Below are 16,192 nucleotides of genomic sequence, written 5' to 3' on the forward strand. Positions count from 1 at the left end.
ATTAACTGTGTAGTGGTCTCATTTGGTAACATGGGTTGACACCTGGGCTGGCAGGCGACACCTGGATACATATGTATCACATGACACAAGCATTCATAGGTGGGCACGTATAGGGATGAAGTTCTGCTAAAGCACCTGCCCCTTGACCTCACTGGACAAAAACTGCTCCTTTTGAAAGTTTGTACTTGTACTTCACAATGTACTATGTTCAATATTATGCATTGTATATAATATAATATAATGTAATATACGGTCATATAATATAATATTAGTATATAATATAACACAACATAATATAATACAATATAGCCTCTATAGCCCAGTAAGGTATTTTCTTAAAACGACAGAGAGGATGGGCATAGGAGGTACACAAATAGTTTCTGGATGTAAAATAATTGGGTGCACAGAGTAATAAAAAGGGAGCACACAGTGGCGGACACATGACGAGAATGGGCGAGCTCAACTTCCGAACTGAAAGCGATCTTGTACTGTATGCAATTCGAAAAGGCAAAAGAGTAGAAAAAGTGTGATCTCACTTTTTTGTCACATCTGGATACAGAAAAGGGGGCCAAGGGGAGCAGGTAGAAAGTGCAATATTAACACTCAAAGCCTCAATGGAAATAAAAAGGTTTGAGGAAGCCTAAAGGTTAAAGGCCTAAAGGAATGATGCACACAGAATAAACAATGTGGAGAGAGTGAGAGAGAGAGAAAACGCAGTCACACAAAGAAAGCAAGCAAGAAAGGCTAGGAGGAATAAATAAAATGGTGTGTGGGGGGGGTGTGAGAGAGAGGGGGGGGGGCATAGGGAGAGAGAGAGAGAGAGAGAGAGAGAGAGAGAGAGAGAGAGAGAGAGAGAGAGAGAGAGAGAGAAAGAGATGAGAGAGAGACAGAGATTTGGATAGAGAGAGAAGAGCAAGAGAGAGATTTAGTGAGAAACAGAGGAAGAGAGAGAGAGAGATAGAGGAGAGAGGGAGAGAGAGAGAGAGGGGGAGAGAGAGAGGGGGAGAGAGAGAGAGAGAGAGAGAGAGAGAGAGAGAGAGAGAGAGAGAGAGAGAGAGAGAATATACAGCATATGTCGTCCTTACCCACTGCAGCCGATGACTTTGTTGTACAGGTAGGACGGAAGGCCTTTCAGGTGAATGTTGTTGTCCACGAAGACAAACTGCAGCTCCCGTGAACGCCCGAGATCTGTCAAGATGCAAACGGCCACACATGCAAATCACAACGCTGCTGCTCACACTAATGCGTGCGGCGCGCATACATGATTAACAACTCAAGACAACATGCTAATTTCGCCTCCAGTGCACAGATAACTCACTCAGTGATTATGATTTATGCATAGTCTTCCCTCTGTTTTTCCAAGTCTACCAAACCAAGGCAATAGACCTCTGTGGATTGCGTACGTAGCCTACTTCAATGTCTTTCACAATGTCTCCGACGTCTTTCACGTTGGGGTAGCTTAGGATCATCAAACAATCGTCTAAATTGTTATGCATTTATTTTGGGTGTTGTTTAACGACTCGTTCGATGTTTGAGGAAAGATTGGTTGCGAGGGTATTATTGGTGCACTGGGGCCTATACCAAGAATCTGGTTCAGGAGTAAAACAGGTTAAGTTAAGAGGTAAATCATCTAATAGAAGAGCCTGGAGTACTCATTTTCTTAAGGCAATGAGGACTCCAGGCTCCTATATTAGATCATTTACTTCTTAAACTAACCAGATTTACTCCTGAGCCATCTTCTTAGTACACCCCTGGGCCTGTTTCATGGTCCAGCTCTCAGAGGCAGGTAGGTGAGACTGGGTGATGTGTAGAAAGAAAGAAAGAAAGAAAGAAAGAAAGAAAGAAAGAAAGAAAGAAAGGAATATATTTTGTCGGATCACCCCTGTTTTTAAAAGCAATCAGACATCTCGTTTACCAGCTTTCCTTCCTCCATGTCACCTCAGCTAAAAGAAACAGTGGCACAACACCCAGATTGTGGGGACCTTGCTTTTTTCTGTCCAAAATAACATGATCAGCCTCAAAGCTGATCATTGCAATTGACCTGAATTTTAAGCTTGTGATTGACCTCTGAGGTAGCCTCCCGTATGTTTGCTTTAGGGTCATTGTCGTGTTAAGAAGCAGACATCAGGGTGGTGCAACCACAGCTTTTGCCACTTCTGTGTGAAGTTGGTACATTAATCAATTTTGCAACATGTTTTGATAGATTTGACTATTTTTTTATATAAATAATAATAATTTAATGCATACAAGAGTGGAATGAGCTGTGGTCGCACCCCCTGACTGCTACTAAGAACATCAATCACCCGTCTTGAGCCTTATGGGGAACTGCTGTGAGGCACAGGCCGAAAGGCAGCAAAAGGTAGCAGCACCGGCAGCAGCACTACTCTGCCCACTAGAGGTGTAAATCACAGCCTACATGATGATATGATTCGATATCGATTTCTTAAGGCAGCGATTCGATTATTTTCGATACTTAAGAATGCCCTATGATACGATACAATTCGATTACATTTTTTTCTCCCAATTACTTTCCGACTTCTATTATGTTGCACAATTCACAGCTATGGCATTGGGCAGGGACCAGTGATTAGTTCGCTAGGAAGCATACGTAGTTACTGCGTTTTTGTTTGGTACGGCAGCACAGGCCCTGGCCCAAAGGCAGCAGCAGCAGCAACATGCTAAACAGCTCTATTCTGCCCACAGCCTCTCTTGGCTGGCTGCTCCAGTGCAGGATATGCAAGACGGGGGGCTGTGGCGACACTCTCTTGCCCTTGATGTAAACTTGAGCTGATGCTATCGCGTGCGGCGCGCACGTGCCGCCTGCTTGCCTGCCTTCCTGCGCAGATAGGGGAGCCCTTTGAAGCCGGCGACAGAGCCGAGAGGAGCAGAGCCGAGCCGAGCCGAGCAGCGCAGAGTTGAGCTACACCCCAAAGCACTACGCCTAACGCCCAAAAGCCCTAACGTATGCACATACAGTACACTACACTCAAACACACACAGCCAACCAGGGGCGTGCATAAACACACAGATCCACATGTAATGTGCGCATGTTGACACAGACAGATAGACAGACACTCACACACAGAGATCCTCATACACAATGACTGTATGCAATAAACACACAACAGCAAAGGATACACACAACCTCACATCACGTAAGGAAATACAAACACAGCATATAAGGACACACACACACACACACACACACGCCATTTAAGAACACACAAACCACATAAGGAGAGAGACAGACACACAAACACACATACACACAGACACAAACAAACACACACACTGCATAAGGACATGCACACACAAACACACACACACACACACTGCAAACCGACAGACAGACAGACAGACAGACAGACAGACAGACAGACACACACTGCATAAGGACGCACACACACAAATTGCATAAGGACGGACACAAACGCACACGCACACACATACACACACACACAGGTCCATTAATATGCCAGGCTCATTATCCTCCTGTGCTCCCCCCTACGGGCTCCTGCAGCACCTCACAGTGTGGGGCTCCCTGCACCTGCAGACACACACACACACACACACACACACACACACACACACACACACACACACACACACACACACACACACACACACACACACACACACACACACACACACACACACACACACACACACACACACACACACACACAATCTCTTTTTCTCTCTTTCTCTCTTCCTCCCCTCTCCATCCCCACTTTTCTCTACCCCTAACCCTACATTCTCTCTCTCTCTCTCACGCACACACACTCCTTGCTATCTAGCAGATCCCATGTCCTATCCTACCATATGACATCTTACCCATCGCTGTGCTCTAACTAGCGAGTCGCGACACACACACACACACACACACACACACACACACACACACACACACACACACACACACACACACACACACACACACACACACACACACACACACACACACACACACCATCCGCTATTATATCCATGACTGTGCTCTAACTAGCGAGTCGTGTCTGAGACACGCACGCACGCACGCACGCACACGCACACACACAGATCCCATCCACTATTCTACCAATAGCTGTACTCTAACTAGTGAGTCCTGACACACACACACACCCCTATCCTACCCATGGCTGTGCGCTAACTAGACTAGCAAGTCTCCAGCAGCCAGCCAATTAGCCCCCTCAGCTGCACCGAGACAAGCCAACACCGTGTCTGCAACACTCAAGGTGGTGACGAGGGCCTGTGTGTGTGTGTGTGTGTGTGTGTGTGTGTGTGTGTGTGTGTGTGTGTGTGTGTGTGTGTGTCTGTTGTGTTGAAGAGTATGCATGCGCGCGCGTGCGTGTGTGTGTGCGTGCGTGCGTGCATGCGTGTGTGTGTGTGTGTGTGTGTAGTGTTGAAGAGTGTGTGCGAGTGCATGTAAGTGTTGAGTATTGAATGTGTGTGTGTGTGTGTGTGTGTGTGTGTGTGTGTGTGTGTGTGTGTGTGTGTGTGTGTGTGTGTGTGTGTGTGTGTGTGTGTATGCGTGTGTGAATGATGGTGTGTGCGTGTCTATGCAAATGTGTGTGTGTCTGTGAGCGTGTCTGCACCCGGGCCAAGCACTGACTGCTGGCTGGGTTTGGAAGTGGGAGAAGCGTTGACAGCTGCGATGTCAACCGCCGAAAAAAGGAAAAAAAAGAAAAAGTTGAAGAAGAAGAAGAAGAAGAAGAAGAAGAAGAAGAAGAAGAAGAAGAAAAAAACGAAGCGTGGTGGAGAGGAACTGTGGAAGCAGCAGAGGAGTAGCTGGCTCTCCACTCTACTCCCGGGACCGTATTAAGACACCTCGCAAGTGCCCCCTTTAGGAAGAAAATTCATAAAGATTGTGTGATGTGGTACCCCCCGCCCCCCAACTGGCTATAAATCAGTGGTTCTAAACCTTTTTTGAACAAATGCCCCCTTGACCTCATGATAAGCCTCTCAACGCCCCCTTGACCTCATCATAAGCCTTCCAACGCCCCTCTTAGTGTTGAAAAATGAAATAGACTAATGGCCCCCAATGGCAACTAAGCACCGTCCCCTCTCGTCTGTATCCTTCTCGACGCCCCACTGGACCTCCCCAACGGCCCCTGGGGGGCTGTACCGCCCCCGCTGAGAAACACTACTATAAATGCTTGGTGCCCCTGGGGACTGTCCCACTGGCCCTCATGGCTAATTCGACCCAGTATGCTCCACATGTGGTGCCAATGCCAGTGGGTGGCAGGCAGGCAGGCAGGCGGGTGGGAGGAGGCAGGCAGGCGGGCAGACAGGCAGGTCGGCAGGCTCCAGAATTAGGGCCTATTAGTCCAGTGCAGCTGGGAGAGTGGAGAGCGGAGAGTGGAGAGCGGAGACTAGCCTGTAATTATCGCATATTTGCACTCATCGCACCGGTGCCGACAACACCCACACCACCACCACCCAGCCATACCACCACCACCACCACCACCACCACCGCCCCATGCTCACACTTCATGGACACTCAGCCCTCTTGTACGCTTCACCACACCACCCTCCACCGACCGGTGCGGCCAACACCAGCACCCACTTATAGTACCTCTATCCTTCACCGTTCACAGGTTCATGTACACATACTCTCCTGCACACCTTACCACACAAACCCCCAACATACCCAGGGCCGCTGACAGCCTTCAATGGGCCCTGGACAATATCAGCTGAAAGGGCCTCCCCCCTTTCAAAACATACCATGTTGTGAGCCCAGGACAACATACCCTTTTGCCCCCACCATCAGCAGGCCTGAACACATCCTCCATACCCACGCCCAATATACACATGATACTTGGAAACCTTACTACACCACCCAGTCACACACCCCCCGACCCCCGCCCGCTCACATCTAACCACACCACCCTCTACACCCTGCTCGCACTCTATGGACACGCACGCTCCTCTTGCAAACCTTACTACGCCTACTATCCACTAGCCTGGTCCTGACCATCCCATAATACTACCATTTCATTTCGTATTTCTGGTCTGGCATTTGTTTGCTCTGAAGCGATTGTAGGAAGCAGGAAGTTAGCACTCAGTTATGGTTTGAAATTATTGGACACCTCTCACCCAATCGCTGGCAGTTACTCAACAACAACATAGCGCAGACCAATGGCTCTGGCGCAGATGTGTACGTCATTGTCACAAGCGTCCTCCCCCTTTCGTCCCCACATGGGGGGTGTATTCGATTATTGGCTGTTTTCTGGGGGGGCGTTGCGATCAAAATTCTACTGCTCCAGGCACTCCACAGAGAAGCACGGCCAGACTACAGTGGTGGAGCCAAACCTTTGGTGGAAGTATGTAGGATGGCTCGCGAGGCTAACTATCCACCCTTTTGTGGCCCTTTTGTGGCTGAAGCGGTAGGGCACTGCACTGCTACACTGGTAACCTGGGTTTGATTCGGGCCTGGGTCCTTTGCTGACCCTTCCCGCAGTGGAAGTAGTTGACTTTGTATGGAAGTTGTGTGGAAGAGCAAGCGGGAGACGTGCCAAAAGTGGCGCAGCGCACTAAGCCCCAACACTTGGGCTTGCATGCCCATGGGAAATCCGGTTCGAGTCCGGCCTGGGTCATTTCCCAACCCTGCCCCATATCTCTCCACACTCACTTCCTGTCACACCTTCACTGTCCTATCCGAAAGAAAGGCCCAAAAAAGCCCATAAAAAAAAATATATATTTTTTAAAAGCTGCAAAAGCGTTAAAATAGAAGTTGAACATCAGTTAAAAATATGTAATGAGCTCGGCAACAGCAGGCGTCAGCCCATGGAATGTTCACATTTTTCTAAACATGAGCTTCGGTTGGTCGAGATCCCTGGTTTAACGCTTCAGGTTGAAGTGCTTATGCAGCCTTCACTGTCTCGGACCTGTGCTTTCCAGGCGGGAGTCAGCAGCGTTTTAGCTCTTTCAACACCGGCTGTGTGTCCGCACGGTTACCATATCATACACCCCCAGGCCCACACACACACACACATACACACCCCCACCATGTTCACAGTTAATGTACATACAATCCAGTTGCCAAAACCTTGCCACCCACAAGCGGACAAGGGGCCTTCATCAGAGCACACAGAGGAGAGGGGTGACAAAAAGGGGTATGACATGCCAGTGAACACTGCTCTTTAGCTTCCTTTCTCACAAGTTCTCTCTATGTATATGTGTGTGTGTGTGTTTGTGTGTGTGTGTGTGTGTGTGTGTGTGTGTGTGTGTGTGTGTGTGTGTGTTTGTGTGTGTGTGTGTACACTTCGGAGTCACACACTGGTTCAGGCGCGAGCTGGCAGTCTTGAGCTTGAGAGAGGCTGCCACTCGCCGTCCTTCTCACATCTGGCCCGCACAGACGGGCTGTCTGGTGTGTGTGTGTGTGTGTGTGTGTGTGTGTGTGTGTGTGTGTGTGTGTGTGTGTGTGTGTGTGTGTATCTGTATGTATAGAGTGTGCAAGTATGTGTATGTGTGTGTGTGTATAGTGTGTGTAAGTATGTGTATGTGTGTGTGTGTCCGTGTGTGTGTGTGTACAAAGTGGTTCGGGGCGGGGCGGTCTAGGTGGGTTAAAACAGGGGGTGGGGTACCACTAAGAGCGACACCATTTCCATGCCCATGTCTTTTCATGTGGCCACGTCAAGCTGACTGAGACATTTCCACTGGACTGACTGCAGCCTGTTTGTTTCTCAAGTCTTCATCTTCTACTGCTGCTGCTGCTGCTACTCTACCCAGATCAAAGAGACCACCAGCAGCTTTCTGCAGCCCTGGGACACGACACAGCACAGCACAGCACAGCACAGCACAGCACAGCACAGGACTCCTCTTCTTCTATTCCCTCTGCCCTCCCTCCCTCCCTCCTTCCATCTTCCATCTCTCCGTCCGTCTTTCTCATTCCCCCCGACTGTCTGCTCTCTCATTCCCTTTCCCTCTGTTACACTGACTCAGTTTCTCTCTTTCTCTCCTCTCTCTCTGTCTCCCTGTCTGTCTCTCTCTCTCGTCTCTCTGTCTCCTCTCTCTCCCTATGCCCCCAGCCTCTCCCTCTCCCTCCCTCCCTCCCCCTTCTGGATCAGCATATGCCACAGGCCTGGTGAGCAGAGACAAAGCCCACTCTGTCTGAGCCCTCGCCACACGCTGGTCCTGCTATGCTGGAAGCACTGGAGCGGCCTGCTGAAGACCAGCACACTGCTTACTGTACATGACACCAGACCAAGAGTCTCCGAGTGCCTCCTTATGCTGCTAAAGGCCTTCTGCTAACATCTCTCCTGCACAGTCACTTGTCATGCGTAATATAGTATATCTGCCATTGATTTAGAAGCCAGCTAAACACGATCCTCCATGGAATATGACACGGCGGTTTGAGGATAAATCCCTGTACGACCTCTTCAGAAGACCAAGAGTCACGGAGAGATAGGCTACCCTGTCTATTTGTAACAATAAGCTTGGAGTATCAGTAAATAAATAGTGTGGTCCATTTGCGAACTGAGCTTGGTTTCTAAGTAGACGTCTGGAGTTGACGCTTGCCCTACAAACTTTGAGCTCACAATTCAAGAACATGGTTACACAGTTGAAGCATGTTGCGTTAGAGAGCTACAGCATTTTTTCCCATTCATACCTTGGTCAAGATGTTTGATATTAGATGTCTGTGAAGTGAGTCTGGCAAATTTGAAACATCAAATTCTGCTTTTGTTGCTTTTAACTTTCCCCAACTTGAAAATTTCACAAATGTTAAGGGCCCATCTCTGACCAAATCAATACAACTCAAATAAATAGTCAACAGCAACATACACACATATATTATTTTGATTTTTAGAGAATGATTTCAAGGCCCATTGACTAGTGTGACTGACGTGTGACTGTGTGACTGATCGAGTGGCAGCGAAGCCAGGCAGTTGGCAGCTATGGAGAGCTTGGTACTGAGCACCAAATACTTTATTTCATCATTTAGTTAGCTAGTGACTGACTGACTAGTGATTGACTAGTGACTGACTAGTGACTGACTGACTACTGACTAGTGACTGACTAGTGACTGACTAGTGACTGACTAGTGATTGACTAGTGATTGACTAGTGACTGACTAGTGACTGACTAGTGACTGACTAGTGATTGACTAGTGACTGACTAGTGACTGACTAGTGACTGACTAGTGACTGACTAGTGACTGACTGACTGACTGACTGACTGACTGACTAGTGTGACTGACGAGTGGCTGTGTGACTGACCGAGGGGCAGCGAGGCCAGGCAGTTGGCGGCCATGGAGAGCTCGTTGAGGCTGTGGAGCTGGCAGAGCTGGCGAGGGAGGGTGCGCAGGCTGTTGCGGTCGGCCGTCAGGCACTGCAGGGAGAGGCACTGGTGCAGCCGCTCGGGCAGCGAGATGAGCAGGTTCATGGACACGTCCAGGGTCTCCAGCTCACGCAGCTCCCCGATCTCTACAAGACGGAAAGGACAAACGACATGGACACATCACATTACAACATGGACACATTACATTACACTACCGCAGCTCCCCGATCTCCTCAAGTGGGCCGGACAAACGACATGGACACATCACATTACAACATAGACACACATCACATTACAACAAAGACACATTATATTACTGCAGCTCCCCGATCTCTACAATACAAGAGGACAGGACAAACAAAATGAACACAATACATTACAATAATATGGACACATCACTTTACAACATGGACACAATACATTACATAACATTACCGCAGCTCACCGATCTCTACAAGAGGGAAGGACAAACGACATGGACACATCACAGTACATTACATTACATTAGGCAGACACTTTAATCCAAAGAGACTTACAATTGAGGACACATAAAAGCACAGCTTATAGCCTTGCCCCCAATATCACGTACACTCCCCAAAAAAGGGACAGGCTCATGTCACACACCACCATCATGACCACCCTCTTCCAAGACAACCCTTAGTACTACACAAAAATCTGCTTTCCAGGAGCATTGGCTAGCCCCTTTCCAGAGTCACCGACTGTTTTCAGCAATCTTGCATTTTTTTCTCGTAACAAATTTATCCCCCCATGATGGAAGGACAAACACAGCATTCTGCAGTGCTGCGACCCCTGGTTCAGGTAACGTCATGCCTGAGCAGTGATGCCACTACACACAACAGGAAGTGACATGTCTTGAGAACAAACAGATATCATTACTGTGACACAGAATGTTTGTGCAGCGGGGAGAGGGAGAGGGAGGGGGATGAGGTCTGTGCTCCAGTGCCGCTGTGGAGCTCTGTCACTCTGTGTGTGTGTGTGTGTGTGTGTGTGTGTGTGTGTGTGTGTGTGTGTGTGTGTGTGTGTGTGTGTGTGTGTGTGTGTGTGTGTGTGTGTGTGTGTGTGTGCGTGTGTGTGTGTGTGTCTGAGTGAACAAGCGAGCAAGTGGACTGGGGGCCCCGAGTCTGTGTCTACAGAGAGTCCAGCTGATCCCCGCCTCATTACCTCGGCTAATGAAAAGTGACATTAGCAGGCAGAGAGAGAGAGAGCCACTGTACTATACAAGAATGGGAATACTAGGAGAGGAGAGGAGGAGGAGGAGGAGGAGGAGAGGAGAGAAATGAGAAAGAGAGAAATGGGGAGAGGAGAGGTAGAGGAGGAAAGAGGAGAGAAGAGAGGAAGAGAGCTACGGGGAGAAGAGAGGAGAGGAGGAGGAGGAAAGAGGAGAGAAGAGGAGAGGCAGTGCTAGCCCCACTGTACTAATACACCTAAATGGGCAAACGAGGAGAGGAGAGGAGAGGAGAGGAGAGGAGAGGAGAGGAGAGGAGAGGAGAGGAGAGGAGAGGAGAGGAGGAGGAGGAGAACCGAGGAAGAGACCGGAGAGGAGAGAAGAGGAGAGGAAAGGAGGAGGAGAGGAGAGAACAGAGAGGAGATATGAGAGGTGAGGTAGTGAGAGCCCCACTGTGCGCGAATGGGCAAATAAGGAGGAGGTGGACGAGGATGACAGTAGAGGAGAGGAGGATAAGTAGGATGAGAAGAGGAGTGGAGGGAAGAGGAGAGCGATATGAGGAGGAGAGGAGAGGAGAGGAGATGAAAGCAAGAGGAAATGGAGTGGTGAGGAGGTCGGGAGAGAGGCGAAAGGGCAGGGTGAGGGTGGTGATGTGGGTACAGTAAGGTTGAAACAGAGAATGACGACCATTTACCACCAGTGAAACCCTTATGCTCTCAGGCTTGCCCTGAGCCCACAGGAACATCCCCATCCGCCAACCTGCCTGCTTGTCTCTCTCCGTCTGCCGCATGCCGATCTGCCTGCCTGCCTGCCTGCCTGCCCGTCTATGTTTAGGAAGCTCTTGCTGATGACTGCACAAGAAGGCTGTACAGGACACAGGCCAGCAAGGGGTCCGACAGCAGGCATGCTGAGAAGGGCGTGAGGACACAGAGCCTCTCTCTCTCTCGCTCTCGACCGTCAGCCCGATTCCATGTTACAGTTCATTGGCAGCATCCTCGGCTATTGTTTATCGCCCCCTGTTGACAATAATGAGGATCTGATGACAGAGGTAGCAATGACAGCAGATATACAGTAGTCTCATGTCCAAATCACAACTCTAACTTTGACTCGGATGGGGGAATAAGGAGGAAAAATTTGAAATATGATCAAAGAGGGCAGATGCTCCTGCTCATGCTTTTACAGTCAAACACTACAGGAGTATAATGTTGCACCCGAAAAGAGAGCGCCCCCCACCCCCCAACTACACAGCGAGGAAAGCAGAGGAGAGAACGGGCTTGTCTCATAAAAGCATATGGTTAATCAATTAGCGAACAATCAAAGTGGTTTTCCGACCACTGGAATGTCTGCGCTGTTTTTCAGGGTCCTTTCAGCCTATTGTGAATAATTGTGTTCGGGCCTAGTAACCACCGCCGCCGCTGCTGCATGCAATATTCCAAGCCGCAGACACAGTTCAATGGCACACTAGGAATTAATGACAAAGAAAGGTTGTGTGGTGCTGAATTTAGGTCAGGGGATAAATAGCAAAAGCACACAGCCGAGAGTTGACTCTGACTGCGAGCGCATGCAAAGTGAACAGTCGAAATGTCCTCCAAAACGCAAGCAAGATGATGAGGGGGATTTCCAGACAAAACTTGACAGATCATAATACTTAAAAGGGGCTCTTCTCATGCAAAGGACTCATCCTTAACACAGAGCAATAGCTATAACATTGCCCTGTCAAATGTCTGTGTAACCTTTTCAACAGACAAAAAACTCAATTTAAAACACATTCATGCAGCCCTAAAATGAGACTATTTTTGGACTAAAAGAACCTCTAAAGCCAATTCATCTCTTAGGCATTAGCATAGCACACATAATTAAAAGAAAACAATATAAACTATTCAACCTTTTAAGACTAACAGCAATAAAACAGATCACTAGGTTATGGAAACAGCAAAAACAACCAGAATTAAGATTATGGTACAATACGATAGAGAAGGTACTAGATATGGAAAAAAATATATTTGCCTCCAGAAATAACATAGAAAAATGGAATAAGTTGTACCCAAACAACTTACTTAATAAAACGCACAGTTACTTTAAAAGATAATGAAGGTTACATCACAAGGATCACATTAGAAGACAAACGGTATACATATTCAGTGTAATAAGATGCATTTCAAACAGCAAACTATATTGAAGACTTTCTTACATACCCACATACATGACACAACACTACAGCACGTACAGGACACAACACTACAGCACATACATCTCACACACTTGCACACACATCTCACACACTTGCACACAGACCAGTGAATTATATCTTCTCTCTCTCTCTCTCTCTTCTCTCTCTCCTCTCTCTCTCTCTCTCTCTCTCTCTCTCTCTCTCTCTCTCTCTCTCTCTCTCTCTCTCTCTCTCTCTCTCTCTCTCTCTCTCTCTCTTTATGTTTTTATGTTCTCATACTCTCTTTTGTTTTGTTTTTTGTGCTTATTGTATGCGTCAACTGTCTAGTGTCGATTTAATGTACAAAAAAAAAAAAAAAAAAGAATTTATATGTAACCCACTGAAATATTACGGTTACATTTATTACCCTATTTCCTTTGTGTTTGTCTATGTAGTTGCAATTTCATTTCCCATCCACTAGGTGGCAGTATAGATACTGTTTGGAATTGAGAGACGTAGATGAAGAGCACTGGTTGCTACGGAGACAGAGCGAGATAACAATGAAAGAAAACGATCGCATTGAAGAACAATAGTAAGAGAAAGAAGATCACAACTTAATTTATTTACTTTATTTTCATGAAACAGTTGAAGAACTTTATTTTGTTTAAGTTATAATACTTTTGAGAAGCAAGATTTGTTTGAAAGAAGATCCGGACTGCACTGGTTATGTTTATTTCTTTCCTTTCCTCCGGTGAGTTTTATTTTCATGTCTTCCTGCGCTAGTCGCGATATCAGCTGACTTTGTTTTGATTCATGGTATTTGGTGACAAAATATGATATGAGCTTAAGACACATCTTGTGAAGATGTGTTATATTCATATTGTTGTATTATTTCGTTGTGTACACTTATTTTGAGTAACTGTAATGTATTTTGTCTGCAAGCTAAAAAACCAACTGGAGTTGAACTGAACTGATTAGCTGCCTATGCTCGTGAATGCATTGAGCTACTAAGCTAGCGACTGGGTTTTATTTTGTGCAGTTTATGGACTGAATGGACTTTTACGTTTCGACTACTGCACTTTTGAGTATTTGAGGATGAGTTTCTGAACTGACTAGTGAATAAGAAGAGTATTGACAGTATTGTTATCCTGCTATGCAGGTTGGTTTTTTTTAAGAGCTTGATTCCCAACGAACTATCGCCGAACTTCCCTGGGTGCACGCGCGGCCAGCAGCAGTGACTGAGGAGCGTCTGGCCACTTGTCTCCTACAGCCGCGTCTCGTTCTCCATCCAGGCTCCAGAGATAAGGAGATCCATTGCACACACCCGCACGTGGGACACATAAAAAAACCTACTACCCGGGTAGATTGACACTTTTGGACGTTGATATTATTTATTTATTTATTTAATTATTTTATTTTATTTCTTTAAGCCAGAGCTCTGAGGTTTTCTTTTCTACTTTCTTATTTCTTCTATTTTTTCTATTTATTCTTCCTCCTTGATGAAAAGGACAATACCAAGGACAATCTAAGGAGTCTATACAGAGAAAAGAGTTCTCACTTGAATGTTGTTTTTACATGAATAAATGCCGGCAATGCTTTGAAACTTTACCTATTGGTCATAGTTATATTATCCTTACTCCTCGAAAAGAACCCTTGACTAAGGGTGCTCGGTTAATAACTATTTCTAACCTATGCAGAGTACCCTACCTTACATAATTTGGCGAGCCTGCTCCCAGGAGTTGGATAATTTTATTTTTGACTTTTTATTGCCGGTTGACTTGAGAGATAGATGCTATTTTTTCTCTATGTTTAATGTTTTGAAGTTTAACAGTGAATTGAATTTACACATTTTGGGTGACTATGGATTCTGAGAATGCCTATGGTGTTAATTTAAGAAATGCTGTGTATATTGAAGGTATTACACTGCATGACACTGATGAGCAGATTACTGAATTTTGTTCCACTTATGGAACTGTAGAAAGGGTACTACGTGTTAGACAGACAGGACAAGTAAATGGCGTTAAAGCCCTTGTGGAGTTCGAAGCAGAGGAATCAGCTAACCTATTTGAAGTAGTTGAATACTTTCCCAGTCCTAGATACCCTGAGATATTGTGGCGTGTAGGTAAGGCTTATAGAATGACTCCCACTCAGCAGAGAATGACCCCCACTCCTCAGAGAATGACCCCCACTCCTCAGAGAATGTCACCTACTCCTCAGAGAATGACCCCCACTCCTCAGAGAACGTCCCCCACTCCTCAGAGAATGACACCCACTCCCCAGAGAATGACCCCCACTCCCCAGAAACCCCCCAAGGCCGAACTGCTACACTTAATTAGCGACATTTCCTCTGATAGCGAAGCTGACTCTGATGACCATAGCGTTCCCCTAGTTCGTAGGAAACACACTAGTGCATACCCACCTCAGTTTTATTCCCCTGAACACACCCCTAAAAGTAGATACACTACAGGGCGTTCATTCCAATCCCCCCAAAGAGCATTCAGTGAAGACATTGTTAACCCACCAGATGTGCAGAAGATAATTGTAGAGCATGTAATTAAAAATGACAGAGTTGACACTTCAAACCAAGGATTCAAACGCCTTCGTCCCTTCTCAGGAAAACTTCCCAAGCCTGCTAACGAAGCAGATTTCCAGACATGGTCTCTCCACGTGGAACTCATGATTCAGGACAAAACCCCCCTTGACGTACAGCGACGTCAAATCATAGAAAGCCTCCTCCCCCCAGCCTCCGATCTAGTGAGACAGCTAGACCCACATTCACCCCCCTCTGATTTTGTGAAGCTTCTCGAGTCAGCGTATGGACTAGTGGAGGATGGGCAAGAGATCTTCGCAAGATTTCTCAGCACTCATCAGAATGCCGGAGAGAGAGCCTCAGAGTACCTGCTGCGACTTCAGGTGTTGATCACCTCAGCCATAAAGAGAGGTGGTGTTGCCAAAGCTGACGCCAACAACCAGGTGCTGCGGCAGTTCCAACGTGGATGCTGGGACCAGTCCCTCATTCTGTCCCTGCAGTTAAGCCTGAAAACAGACACGCCCCCAGATTTTTCTGAATTCCTGCTTCGAGTGAGGACAGAGGAAGACAGTAGAGCGGCCAAGCAAGATCGGATGCACCGCCATCTAGGCAGCACAAAGACCAGATCCATGAACGTGCAGCTGGTGGAAGAAGCATCCTTCTGTCATGACCCAAGCCCCAATGTTCTTCAAACGTACATTAACGAAACCGAGGCCTTACGCAAGCAGGTTGCTGAATTAAAAGTGCAGCTCACAAACAAAAGAGAGCAACGACAGCAAAAACATGCCATGCAAAATCCCCAGACTACAGTCACTGGAACCCCTCCAGTCAGTGCCATAACTGCAGCACAATCCCATCAGACACTTCCAAAGCCCATGCCGAAGCCGTGGTTCTGTTTCAAGTGTGGAAATGACGGTCACTTAGCGAGACAATGTGAAAATCCCCCCAACAAACCACTGGTCGACCAGAAATACAGAGAGCTGAAGACCAAACAAGACCAATGGCAAACTCAGTACGGGCATTTAAACTGGACAGGGTTGCAGTAGAG

General features: G+C 47.1%; 1 protein-coding gene and 1 long non-coding RNA gene across 3 annotated transcripts in view; one reads left to right on the top strand and one right to left on the bottom strand.

Annotated features, from left to right (window-relative positions):
* The window catches only part of lrrc28 (leucine rich repeat containing 28), a 38,141-nt gene that overhangs the window by 9,502 nt on the left and 12,447 nt on the right, over positions 1-16,192 (bottom strand). For both annotated transcript variants that reach the window (XM_063188752.1, XM_063188753.1), the window contains exons 6-7: positions 9,219-9,425; positions 1,086-1,188 (exon numbers count right to left, since the gene is read on the bottom strand). In XM_063188752.1, coding sequence (XP_063044822.1) covers positions 1,086-1,188; positions 9,219-9,425 — 310 coding nt within the window. The remainder of the gene's footprint in view (positions 1-1,085; positions 1,189-9,218; positions 9,426-16,192) is intronic.
* Positions 13,021-14,222, top strand: LOC134438982 (uncharacterized). The gene is made up of 2 exons (XR_010032693.1): positions 13,021-13,365; positions 13,774-14,222. It is a non-coding gene; the product is annotated as an uncharacterized LOC134438982 (long non-coding RNA).

Source organism: Engraulis encrasicolus, chromosome 22, assembly GCF_034702125.1.
Source record: "Engraulis encrasicolus isolate BLACKSEA-1 chromosome 22, IST_EnEncr_1.0, whole genome shotgun sequence".
Lineage (NCBI taxonomy): Eukaryota > Metazoa > Chordata > Actinopteri > Clupeiformes > Engraulidae > Engraulis > Engraulis encrasicolus.